At 42.3% G+C, this 14130-nt stretch overlaps 1 protein-coding gene across 1 annotated transcript; it reads left to right on the forward strand.

Annotated features, from left to right (window-relative positions):
• Window positions 1-17: 17 nt before the first annotated feature.
• On the forward strand, window positions 18-13384 carry LOC310863942 (pregnancy zone protein-like; the record flags this gene model as incomplete). The annotated part of the gene is given in 27 exon segments (XM_083772478.1): window positions 18-191; window positions 1004-1024; window positions 3031-3213; window positions 3407-3550; window positions 4184-4247; window positions 4463-4608; window positions 4754-4903; window positions 5233-5259; window positions 5548-5767; window positions 5770-5827; window positions 6145-6370; window positions 6741-6876; window positions 7105-7226; window positions 7517-7568; window positions 7726-7818; window positions 8014-8190; window positions 8343-8418; window positions 8541-8712; window positions 8837-8968; window positions 9866-10031; window positions 10264-10448; window positions 11078-11299; window positions 11400-11530; window positions 11709-11799; window positions 11947-12015; window positions 12601-12706; window positions 13338-13384. Coding segments are annotated over 27 exon segments (3390 nt in total).
• Window positions 13385-14130: the final 746 nt, after the last annotated feature.

Here is a 14130-nt window from a genome sequence, read left to right on the forward strand (position 1 = left end):
GATTTTATAGGCAATACATGGTGACCATCCCTGCAGTCATCCCGGCCGGCTCTGAGACCATGTTCTGCGTGGATTTTATGAAGCCCAACGAAAATCTCACCATCACCATCTTTCTAGTTTACCCTGAATCGAACAAAACCATCTTCCAGAAGACTACAGACAAACCATTCCACCACTGTGGACTATTCCAGGTCACCTCTGGCACAGAATAAAGTTGATTTCACTTGGTTTTGTTGTTTCAACATAATGCTAACTTTTCTTGTATCCACCAGGCTTGTCCACTAGTGACGAATGAACTGGTGCTGAATCTTTGGGTGGTGGTGGAAGGACAAACCTTCCTATCCAGAGAAGTCAGGAAAATAATGATCAAATCCTACAAAAACATGACCATCATCCAAACGGATAAACCAATCTACCTCCCTGGACAAACGGGTAAATGCTGTCTCATCAATATGAGATTTAACTACATTTGCTCATTTTGAAAATGAAGTTGAGTAAGAGTTTTATAAACTATTAAGGCATGTGTCCGAACTAAAGGAATGTCATCAGTTGTGAGTCGACAGCTGTCCCATTTAGCATTTATTCAATCAATTCCTTTGTAGATCATTTTATCCAATGTCATTTATTTCAGTGAAATTCAGAATCTTTACCATGAATACCACGTTCACGCCTGTCAATGAGCTGGTGAGTGGTTGCTACTTGTATTACGTGTGTGTGTGTGTGTGTGTGTGTGTGCGCACACGCAGTTAAATATTTTCTGGAGAAAATGTATATGAAAACTAGAAAAGGCAGGTATTCTGTCCAATCAGCAGATGGCAGATGAGACTACTCTCAGGGGGGGGGAAATGCCATCTCACCTCTGTACTGTCTGTCTGCTATTAAGCTAATGTGGATATAAATGTACATTTGTGACGACTACAGTATATTCATGTTCAGAGTGTTTGATGAGACTGATACAGATGATAGTTTCCTGTTTAACAATTGTATTTTTTCTATCTTTCAGTACAAGATGGTAGAGATTGCGGTAAGACTCGCTGCATTTGACATATTATGACCTGCACCGCATACAGTACATTACCAAATCAGATGTCATAAGACTACAGATGAGCTATACCAGTAGACCACATGATGTTTGTTTGTGAGATGATATGGTTGTCTGTTGCCTCTTCTTTCCACAATTCTCGTTTGATCAGGATGCTTGTGGTAACCGCATTGCACAGTGGGTGAACCAAATGTCTAATGAGAGCATTGTGGAGCATTCTTACCCATTGAACCCTGAGGCCCACGAAGGACCCTACAGAGTTATTGTTCATGTTGACGACATGGAAGTGGATCATTATTTCAAGGTGGAGAAATACGGTAAGAGTTCACCCATCATCTAAACATTAAGCATGTATATGAAAATGGGGCATCCATTTACATTAATGTCATGACTATAAACGTGCAACAATTGTCCCAGTTTTGCCAAGATTTGATGTCAAATTGGAAGTGGATGACATGCTGAGCATTCAACAAGAAGAATTTACAGCTAAAGTTTGTGCAACGTAAGTATGATGCATCAACTTTTGGCTTATGTTCCTGTGGTCTTTGTCTACACTTAACACATTGTGGTTTCCCACAGAAAATAAACTTTATAATTTACAGCAAGCCTACTTTCCTGCATGGGGGAAAAATGCTTTGAAATATACATATTTTTTTGCAGTTTAAATGCATACATTTTCTGCTATGGTTGACTACCCTTTAGAGATTAGTTTGTACGTCTCTTCATCAGGTACACCTATGGACATCCTGTGCCTGGTACGATAGAAGTGGAGCTCTGCCGACCACTTGATCGATTTAGTGTTCCTGTTCCTGGCATGACTGTGCCCTGTCATAAAGAGAGTAAACGGGTAACATGATCTATTATAATATATATATTTGTGCAGTGAAAACAAATGGAACATTTTGCAACGCTGGTACTAGAGTAAAGGCAATTGGTTTCTCAGTTGCCACTGACTGACTTGCACATCTCAACGTCATTAAAAACTAAGGTTCAGACCTCCCAAAACAAACTGCAACTACTTCCCATGAATGACTCACCTAATTCCGACACACTTTGCTAGTTTGAGATGGCTCAGGGTAGAAGACTGTGCTAGTTTGAGATGGCTCAGGGTAGAAGACGGGGTTAAGGCTAGTTTGAGATGGCCAAAAAAACGCTGACCTCAATCCCTCATACCTAGACTATTGTGTTATCCTTTTTAGCCTTAATGTCTTGCACTAAAGTATTCAATAAACGATCACAGATATTTCATAAAAGCAACGGTTAAACTATTGGCTATGGCTACCAAAACATCTTTCAATATTTTTATTTTTTTTTCAGAAAATTATGGACATACGCAAAAGAAGACGTACAAAAAAACAATCAACTACTAAATGTCTATGAACACTGTTTCACAAATTGCAGCTTAGGTCTTGGCCAACGCTTTGCCTGGCTTTGGCTTTAATCGTTGTGCCTAAATGCCTTCAACTTTATGGCAATCTATAACCATTGGCTTCTGAGGTCTATGGTGCACAAGAGGAATAGAAGGATAATCTCAGTCCTCATTATGTATTTTCTTTTCCTCTTGTACAGACGTGTGGGAATGGCTGTGGGACTTTCACTTTCAATATGTCAACTTTCACCACACCTGCCCAAAAGTCTCTTGAAGATGAACTGCAACTCAATGCAAAAGTAGAGGAAGATGGAACAGGCAAGTCTTCACACTGTTGGAACCGTTTCAAGCAAAAATTAAGCCATGAGCTTAGTAGCATCAATGTTTCTAACACTGAAATGACATGGAGTTATCTCCACAGGTATTGCACTGTCTGCACAAGAAAAAGTGATCTCTCTATTTTATTGTATTGGATTTCTTTCCTTCATTGAAACACCCATGGTGTATAAGGACCAATCGGTGATTAAAGGAAAAGTAAGTCCAAATGCTTCATAGTATAGTTGTACACATTTGGCCATATTATTATGCACTCTGTATAATATTTTTTTATTTCCAACAGGTCAAAGCATGCCGTGACATGAAGCACACACCCATTCCTGACTTGACGGTGTACCTGTTTGAGGGTGAAATGCGTTTAACGGCACATAAAATATTGACTGTCAAGACTGACAGCAACGGTGAGGCCAGTTTCTCATTCAACACGGCAGACTCCAAATACCCAGGACGGGACATCTTTCTCACAGTAAGTCAGCCTTGGTTATGCAATTCCGTGCATGAGAAGGTTGTCATTATATATATATATACCATATTATTAACCTCTCTCACTCACTCACTCACTCACTCACACACATATCAAGGCTAGTGCGACACCAGAGTTGCAGTACCATGAGTATAGAGTGCCACACTATGAGGAAGGGTGTCACCGACTGGTCCAGGAAGCCACCGTTGACCTCAAGACCGTGAGCTCACTGGAGGTGAAGTGGACCTGGAACCCACTGATCTGCAATGGAGAAAACAACATCACCGTCCACTACACTGTAGTTGGAGAGACTGCAGGCCCCATGGACCTGATGTACCTGGTGAGTAGTACCACACTGCTTGGCTGGGCACGCCAGTGAACTCTATTGGAATTAAGTTTACTGGAGACATTGGGGAAACCTAGGACTACAGTGTCTGTGGGTGAGAAACCAGAACACCTATAAAGTCCTGCAGCATACAATAAATTGAGCAGGTATCTGGTTTCTTAGAAAATCTACGAGGTGCATGAACTGCCGAACGGAAGTTCTTACTGTCATTTTGTTCTCCAGAAATGATGCACCCTTTACAGGATGTTTACATGTCTGTTCAGCAGAGCTGAACTTAAGGCTCATACATAGTCTGGATTTTCGGTGGTGAGGTGACCACCGAACTACAACATGACATCACAAGCCGCGGTGAAGAGCAAACCACCGCTCCAGCCCTTCTCTCTGTTTTTAATCACCACCGCTCAACGTTATTTCAGCTCCGGTGGTCACCTCACCACCGAAAATCCAGACTATGAATAGACCTTAAGAGGGAGCATTCCTCCCAATGAAACTCTTAATGTCGGATATAAAATGGTGGTGACATGTGTATTAGAGGCCATGTGGTTGTCTACACCCTGGCAATAGTAGAAATTCTGTACTTCGATTAAATGTGCAGTTGAAGTGAATGAATCTCCATTTTGTCTCTAGATTTTATCCAGAGCAGCCATTCGCCACCAAGGACTAGTAACTATTGATCTGCTGAATAGTTCAAGTAAGTCTACACAGGACGTAATTGCCGTTGTCTTTTGTTAAGCTTCCTGTGTTTAATTTGAAATTAAACTGTACATTTTGTTTGAAAGCTATGTTATTAAAATTCAGAAAAATAAGCAGAAATGCATATAAGCAGCAGTAATATACATTCATATTCGATTAAGCTATACTGCAGCTACAGTTTACTACCAATTTCCTTACCTGCTGTGTTTCCAGTCACCGATGGTGAGATCTCCTTCAAGTTGGATGTCACCCCAGTAATGGCTCCATTGCTCCAGGTGCTTGTGTACGCCGTCCTCCCCAGTAAGACGGTCATTGCTCACAGCGCAGACTTCATCACAGAGAAATGCTTCCGTAATAAGGTCAGTTCAAGTTTAGCCTCTGCTCTCTTTTGTGCCAACTGCCAATGTTCATGTGATCTCAAGGCATCTGGGTAACCTTGTGAGTGGAGCTTGACACATTGCACGCGTCAAGGTCTGCATTCATGGTGATTTGTTTACAATCCAGGTGTTTCTGGAGTTCTCTCCATCCACGGCGATCCCTGAAGAGAAGAATACACTGCAGGTGTCAGCCATGCCAGGCTCGCTGTGTGGCGTCAGTGCCATCGACAAGAGTGTTCACATCAAGGAGCCAGGGAAGCGGCTGGATGCAGACAAGGTGAGACTTTCATATGCATGCAGGGACAGACTGTAACTAAGCCGGGCGCACTCTTGTCTTTATCTGGGATGTCTGAATGAGACCTCCACTCTGGACACTGTCCTGGGGCATGGGGAGATGACACCGGGCTAGTTTCAATGTCACAGTCAGACTTGCATGAGCATCGGACCGGGTCCAGTAATTTCCAATTTTCCTTGGAGCCGTTCAGACCGGTCCACCGTTTTGGAACTTTTGTTCGTTTACCCCTAGGTCTCCTACCACCCTGTATTTTACAAAAGACGCAGATCATTTTGACAACTGCTTTTCACAACCTCTTTTCTTTTGAACAGATATTTGACCGGTTGCCAGTCAAGACGGCAAACTATATTCCAATTGAACTTGACGATGTTGTGCGGCCTGTACAATGTTTGCCTGTGAGACAAAAAAGAAGTAGAAGAAGTATCTACACTTACCTTTACCTTGGACGTGATCAAAAAAAGGATGCTTTCACAGTGTTTATGGTACAGTATCTCTTTGCAATAATATCATGTGCAATTTTGACTATGTACAACATCTATTTCTAAATGTGTGTATCATTTTTTTTTTCACTACCTGTTGAGGGATGCACTCCCAATTTACTGGGCTACTTTTAATGTTTTCTCTAGGACCTGGGACTGAAGATGGCAACAAATTTGGCTATCAAAGCACCTTCCTGTCTCCTCTTCAAGGGACGAGAGTACCACAAAGACGTCCCAAGTACATTTAACAAGCATGACAAAAGTGTGATTTCAGTGTGCTTGTTGGCATTCATGAATATAGTGTTTTGTTTTTTTTCCCCTCAGTGCCCATCTGGGGCCTACTTGAGTACATTCGTTACGGATCTTCCATACAGACCATCCGCTCCTTCTTCCCAGAGACATGGATATGGGACGTGGTGGCGGTGGGGTGAGTGCACAGAGCTACAACACGAGTGTTAAACATCCTATTGTTTGAAATGGAATTTGAGTAGTTCAAGATTCACTTCAAAGCTGTACTTATGATCTTGGTGTCTTTACAATTCCACAAACTTTGTATGTTTTAACTAAATTACCACAGCCAGCAGATTACTTTTTTGGGGGGAGGTTGAAAGAATATCATAATAAAGCCACACAAAATGGAAGGTTACTTGTGTGATCATGAGAAACTTGTTCAATCAGAACTTGTTCTCATTAGCCAGCATGTACTTGATGTCCAATAGTTTAATTATCTGTCCTTCCATCCAGGACCTCTGGAAAAGCGAACGTGTCCCTCACTGTCCCAGACACCATCGCCACATGGGAGACGGAGGCTTTCTGCTTGTCCTCAAGCGGCTTCGGTCTCGCTCCTCCCAAGGAGCTCAAAGTCTTCCAGCCCTTCTTCCTGGAGCTCAGCCTGCCTTACTCCATCGTCAGGGGAGAGACATTTGTTCTGAAGGCTACTGTCTTCAACTATCTGTCCAGCTGCATCATGGTACTTTATACAGGTTTCAGAATGTACCAAAAGTTGCCACAAATGTATTTGCAATAGACACTTTATAGTTTAGACTATACATGTACATGTATAACTCTAGTGTGTGTGTACTGTGTACACGCTGTAGGCCATGTATTATGTTTAAATATTTACAATGGTCATTGGTGGCTAACTTGGGCTGAAAAGTTGCCCAAATATTAAGTCAAAGTTATAATGGAATAAGTCATACTGTAGCGCTCATAGGAAAATTATCGGTTGACCAGATGACCAAGATCTGTAAGATGCTACACGGTAATTGGAGCCCTGGCTTATATTTTAATGGCATAAATACGGTTCAATCATCTAATTTCACATTGTTTTTTTTCATCAGGTGAGAGCGACTCACAGCAGATCATTAGATTACACTCTCTTAGCCATCCCTGGTGAAGAGTACTCCTCCTGTGTCTGTGCCAACGGACACAAGACCTTCAGCTGGACTATGGATGGACTATGGATGGATGTCCTAGGTGAGACCTGAACTCTACCACAGTTTAAATCATCAACACTATGCAATAACATTGTACACTCATGGAAATGCCATTGGCTTCCCTATGGGACAAGTTATGACATACTATAGCCTATAATCAAACGCTACATTGCCCACGGAAGGCAGCTTCCAGTCCATTTTCAAGAAACTTTCTGATCTGCATGTTATCAGAGATGTTTGACGTGTCATTGCTAATGTATGTTTCCAGGCGTTGTTAATGTGACTGTGACTGCTGAGGCAGTGGCGTCCACTGTATTGTGTAACAACAAGCCGGTCAGTGTACCCGAGAGAGGTTGCGTTGATGTCGTCACTCGCTCTCTGATAATCAAGGTAAGATAAGAGATTTTAGAGTTGTCTGTCTCCCTCCATAACATGTTGTAATGCTTCTAAGATTTTAAACCTACAGTTATTTCTTTCCAAAGAGTAACGCGTGTCCAATCTGGTGTGCCCTCTGCTCCAAATAACATTACAGTCAAACTTTTCTAAATTCACTTTAGTTATTGGCCCCACTAGGGGTGTCTGGCCAGTTATAGTCCAGCACTTTTGAAAGTGAAATTTGCTTTACTCGATGTACATTTGGCCGATAATGGATTGAATTGTCTGCCTTTCTCCCTTTTCAGGCAGAAGGAACAGAAGTAAGACGGACCTACAACTGGTTCTTCAGTCCTAGAGGTGAGTTTACATGGAGGACTGGCAGAACTAACACATTTTTCAAAGGTATAGAATCCTGCTTATTCCCATTTCCAGAGTTTGTGACTGAGGTGGTTGTTTCAATTCTGTTACCAGAGTTCATGTTTTGCTCCAAGTTAAATATTTTTCCTCTGTCTAGCATGTTTAAGACATACATTGACGGAGAACATCCAACTAGAACTCCCTGAGGCTGTGATTACGGGATCTGCCAGTTGTTCTATATCCGTCCTGGGTAAGGATGCCTGTTTTGTTTTTGTTACACTATTTCAAGGTTTTCTGTTTATGATGCGTAGCTTGCGGAGGCAGTTCAGTCAAATATACTCGCGCGGCTTCATGCAAGGGTCATACATGTACTGGAGGGGTTAATATGCTGCATTACTATGTGGGTGTATACAGTGTTTGCAAGCTAGTATCTCTTTGACGACAGGCGACCTCCTGGGCCGTGCCATGAAGAACCTGGATGGACTGCTGAGGATGCCGTATGGATGTGGGGAACAGAATATGGCGCTCTTAGCTCCCAACGTCTACATCCTGGAATACCTGAAGAACACAAACCAGCTGACAGCGGCCATCAAGGAGAAGGCCATGCCCTTCCTGGTCAGCGGTGAGTCAAGTGTCTGGATTGTCTTAATGTATTAAATGTTTCAAGGGCCAGCAATCGAGTGTCGCCCTCCCAACGCACCTTTACCTCACCCACAATGCTGTGTTCCTCTGTATTTTTCATGACTTTATAATCATGAATAAACTTATATTCAGGCTACCACAGACAACTAAAGTTCAAGCACAGCAATGGTGCCTACAGCTCGTTTGTAAATGGTGAAGAGAGCGCTTGGTGAGAATATTATTACGTGTATAACAAATATACTACAGTATAATTTTGATTTATGGGATATAATCATTCAACCCTCAACTAATGTCTTGATTACACACACACGTGTAAATATCTTTGTCCAGGTTGACTGCATTTGTCCTGAGAACTTTGGTCCAAGCGAAGTCTTTCTACAACTCCCTCGACCAGTTGAACATACAGTCGACCATAGACCAAGCAAAGACCTGGCTGGATAGTAAACGGAAACCCGATGGCTGTTTTGAACAATCTGGAAAGCTCTTTAACAACAGACTGAAGGTATAGAGTCGGGTACACACTCTGTAAAGAAGTTTATCATGTTAATGTTTCTAAGATGTATATATATTTTAGAAACATAATGGGAGATTGTAACATGTCTTTGTATTATTGCTCTCCTCTGCAGGGTGGAGTGTCAGATGAAGTGACTCTCAGTGCTTACATCACTGCTACATTCCTAGAGATGAAATTGCCTTCAGTGAGTACAGACTGGATTACCAGCCAAGGTGCCTGGACCGCTGAGCCACGGCCCAGGCCAGTGAGTACTTTTATTTGTATTAATGCATGAATTTCAGGGGAGGTCAGGAAGTGAGAGCGGGTGACATGCAAGGTACATTCTAAACCGGTTGGTCCCAATACGTGATTCTGATTGGCTGGTTGCCATGGTAAATCTCACGATAATCTACACCTTCAATCACTTTATATCATTCCTATGCTGCATTGATCCCACAGCTGTAGTGAACTGGGGAAGGAGAGCACTTGATTGCCTTACAAACAATGGCCTTGCGGGTGTCTAACCACCGCCCACGCTCAAATGACTGATTGTGTGGCTCCGGGAGTCCGGGCAGCCTCGTAAAAACATGAAGCTCCTCCTATTCCCCTGTCTGAGTAAAAACAAGGAAGTGTGGCTCGCTCTGGTGGGCGCAAAGTGTAGCTACTTTTGTGAATTAGGAACAGTTTTGAGGTTAATATTGCTATGTTTGTAACCGTTTTAGAAAAGCATTAAGCCACTCGAGGTCCCATGGCTTACCGGGTATTTTATAATGGCTGAAGGGGTCAGAGACACACCGCGTCGTGTCTCACTACGCCTCTCGGCCATTATTAAATACCCGGTAACCAGAGACCTCTTGTGGCTTATTGCTTTATTCTAATATGGATTTGAACCTAATGATGCCGATATTGTAGTTCTGACACGGGCCGTTTACAGTCATCTCGTGCTTCTTAATTTCTAACTTTACTATTGTCAACGAGACATTTGACTATTGTCAAGAATACATTTGGTGTCTGACTTATTGCATCAAAACCATGAGCTTCATGGTCTCAGGACAATTACCTTGACAGACAATGCTGTGGTGCTATTATTCAAATGAAGCGCATTTGCCTGGAGAAGGCTAGCTTATGTCACTGGAGGTAAGGCCCACCTGTCTCTCTGTAGGAACTTGTGGGGAGTCTGTCTTGCCTGAAGGATGCCATCGATGTGTCCATGGAGACCAACACCTACACTACAGCTCTGCTGGCCTACGTCTTCTCTCTGGCGGGTGACACGACTGCAAGCTCACGGCTCCTTAATCACCTGGACAAGATTGCATTGAAAAGCGATGGTGCGACGGAAAGCATTTAGATAACGTACAATTAGATAAGATTGTTATCAAACTGTATTTACTTGAGACTAAAATTCACTTTATTTATACTTTATGGCAATAACGGCCCATAATATACATTAGACGTTATATGTTAAACTCTGCCACTCACTTTATGCATGCGCATACCCTCTATTGTTCATTTACCAGTAAAGTTGATAGATTTTTGTTTTGTGTCTTGGTGCATCCCCAGGAGGTTTCCTGCATTGGTCTCAGACCTCCGACGACACTTCGGCCTCTGTGTCCGTAGAGATCACCTCCTACGTGCTGCTGGCCAAGCTTGCCAGCCCCAATCCTAGAGCTGCAGACGATGCTGCTCCCATCGTGAGGTGGTTGGCCAGCCAGCGGAACTCCTACGGTGGCTTCTCCTCCACACAGGTTCGGCTCAAATCGGATGAAATGCTGCCTTCGTCCACACCCTGTTGCACTGTTTGCGAGAGTATAGTCGCCTCGTTCTAAATGGTTCATCTTTCTTATGCTCTAAACGGCAGGTCCTTAGATCTCTGAAACCTCATCTTTCTTATGCTCTCCTTAGATCTCTGAAACCGCACATCTTTGTAACTATTATGATGTTGCTCTCTTTCACGTAATACACACCGTAGTAAAACATAAAAGCCATTGCATCTCTTATCTGTGATGCTGCAGTATTATACATTAATTCATTTTGGACAGTGGCATGGCATGGGTAGGGAGGAGGTTCTATTGAAAAATAATGTGGTGGTAATAATGCAGAGAACCAGACATTTATTCAAAAACTTTGTTCAAAATTGTGAAATATGGAAATTGCACTGATCGGCTTTTTGCATAATATGCCCTTGCTGGTGTATCCCTCTTCCCCACTGTTAACTGTTCACTTCAAACGTAGAAGTAGGCTTGTAGAAAGATCAATCCCACCACACGGCCTGTCTGGTGATTTACATCGGCTGAAAATGGTGCTGTCTGGTGTTCTGGTCAACAAGCTCTGTACGTGGCAGACTGATTTCAGAGGTGGTTTGTGTGCTTTGTAGGACACAGTAGTGGCTATTAAGGCCCTGGCTCGCTTCTCCAGTCTGATCTTCCAAGATGACCCTGAGGACTCCAGCACTCTGACGCTCAAATCCTCCAGCGGTGAAGAGATCTTCAATGTGAATATGGCCAACAGACTGCTCTACCAGGAGAAGGCGCTGCACATTGTGAGGGGAGGAGTGTACAGCCTGGAGGTCAGGGGCACTGCATACGTCTCAGCACAGGTCAGCTCACCAAGACTGTCTGATTAATTGTCCTATACGTAATTACAAATGGCCTTTTTTACATGAATGTAGAAATGGAATTCCTCTTCCATTTCCTCAGATGTCTCTTAAGTACAACATCCCGACAACTGTTGAGGAAAGCAGTTTGTCCATCAAGGTCACACCTGAGGCCAACTGCAGCAGAAACTCTCACTCTCTGACACCGACGATGACTCTGAAACTACACAGCCTGTAAGGATCACCCGTAGAGATGGAACCACAACCATGTTAAATGTACCCATTATTGACGACAAGGAAATCATTATGAAGAAATTATAGGCAATATTATTGTATATCCAAAACCTTCCCCAAAATGCTTGAATTAGAAATTATGTTTTAACATGTTATAAATGATGTTATACCCACACAGATATACTGGAAATAGAACCACTACAAACGTGGTGTTGGTTGACGTAGCGATGCTTTCTGGATTCATCCCACACCCAGAGTCTTTGAAAAAGGTGACTCACCTTTTTTTCTAAATTCTAAACATTTTTGACTTTGTGAGAACTTTATTTGTAGACGTGAACGTTCCACTTCCAACACATGGGTAAAATATAACCCATACAGTAATGGATGATAACCAGTTTAATATGGTTTCTTCACAGCTGAAAAAGGCTCCGATGGTGGAGCTTCTAGAGCAAAAGGACGACCACATCTTTCTGTATCTATCAGAGGTGAGAGTTGGGGGTGGTGGTGGGGATGTAGGATAAGTAAGGGATAATGTCTGCCTAGGGAGATAATTCACAGACGGGGTGTTTATAACCACCGATGTGAAGCGTCACCCTGAAGGTGAATTATATCCTACAATGACCACCAGACATTATCCCACTTATTACACGGCTACTTAATAAGACATTAATGAATTTACCCCAAAACGGAACTAGGTATTTCCGAACTTGCGGCAATGAAAGTATTCCATGCGTGTTGCGCTGGCCGTTGTCTGCCCAGCTGCAAACAAGGAATTGAGTTGATCAATCCATTTTCTGGTAGTCGACTGCATCGCAACATTTTTGAGAGCAATGTTTAGCTGTAAATGACCGTGTATACATGGCTGTCATGTTGGAAACTACAGTAAATCAGCGGGGTGCAGGTCTGTTATAGAGCGGACCGGTCATTATCAAGAAGAAATAACAACCACTGAATTCGGTGATTGATCGAGCATTCAACCAAGCCGTGTAATAAGATGGAAAAGCACTGGCACAACTAGTATTATGACTATATATAGCGTACAGTATGGTGAACTACATTTCTGCCAACAGTTTACACGAGGCACACCTGTCGACCACACCTTGGAGCTCATACAGAATGTCCCTGTTCTGAACCTGAAACCAGCACTGGTCAAGATCTGGGATTCCTACCATCCGAGTGAGTACATGTGTGACTAAACCCTGAGTGAGTACATGTGTGACTAAACCCTGAGTGAGTACATGTGTGACTAAACCCTGAGTGAGTACATGTGTGACTAAACCCTGAGTGAGTACATGTGTGACTAAACCCTGAGTGAGTACATGTGTGTGACTGAGATGTAGGAGAGGTTTAACACTGTACTAGTATTGGGGGATGTGCATGCATTTTACAGTAGATTATTGTACAATTCTGACCTAGCGTTGTAGGCAAATTGACAATACATGCAGTTTGTTTTTATGTGTTCTGCATACAGTATATCGGCCATTTCCAAATTTGGGCACGGTTTGAGCCAATCTGTCCCCCTTTATTTCCATTATGAATAACTACTAATAAAACCTGTGGAAGGACATTTATTTGGCAGCAGCAGATTGCAAAGACACTCCTGGAGAAAATCGAATAGGTTTGATTATAGTTGCATGCAGTTTATTATATCGTGAGCATTGATCTATAATGGTGATTAAGCTGTTGGTCAATCTTTGAGTTGTGCGCGTTTTGAGTTGTTCCAATATCTGATTAACGGACACCAAATGGAGGACTCTTCTGTCCTGTTGCTCTGAAGTAAACTCATGGTGGTCTTGTCTTCACTCAGGTGACAACATGGAGACGGAATACAGCTATCCTTGTCATTGCCACTAACCATGCATGATGTAGCCAGCAGGTACAGACTATTTTACTAATTGATTCCTCAATGTGTGTTCACAGTAAAAGTGTATCTTCTACTGTATATAATTTATTGACCGATAAGTATCGATGTACATGGCATGCTCTACTACAGTGGGTCCAGGGGACCCCCAGAGGTCCCAAATGGACCCTTATGGGTCTAACTCTGAGTGTACAAATTGAACCAAATTAGTGTACAAATTTGACCCATTAGGGTCCATTTGATTCCCACTCAGAGTTTAACATTGATTTTACAATATAAATTGAGGGTCTCTATGAAATGGGGGTCCGTAGCCTAATGCAGGTCAAACTGGGCTGGTCTATAATTGCAGTATAGCACTGTATTGACACTGTTCAAAATTAGTTATGGATATGATAGATATATAAATGTTTGCTTAACCCCTTTTTATTAATAAAATGTGAATATTTTAATTGCTCTCAATGTCTTCATAGATTGATATGTTTACTTTACAGGTGGAGTACTTGAAGAGAAACGTCGTCTCAACTTCAACCTATAATTGAATCATGTGTAATTGGAAATGTCTCATGGAAGATAATAAAATCATTGAAGGTAGTGAATGTGTTTGTGTGAGGTACTGTGTGTGTATATATATATATGGATTTGCACAATTTGTACAGCAACAAGTTTGCATTGAATTAAGTTAGTCTAAATGTGTGGCATATACAGTAGTTAGTTGGGATGCATTACATGATTATTTATT

This window comes from Protomyctophum parallelum, assembly GCF_964188405.1.
Source record: "Protomyctophum parallelum genome assembly, chromosome: 9".
Lineage (NCBI taxonomy): Eukaryota > Metazoa > Chordata > Actinopteri > Myctophiformes > Myctophidae > Protomyctophum > Protomyctophum parallelum.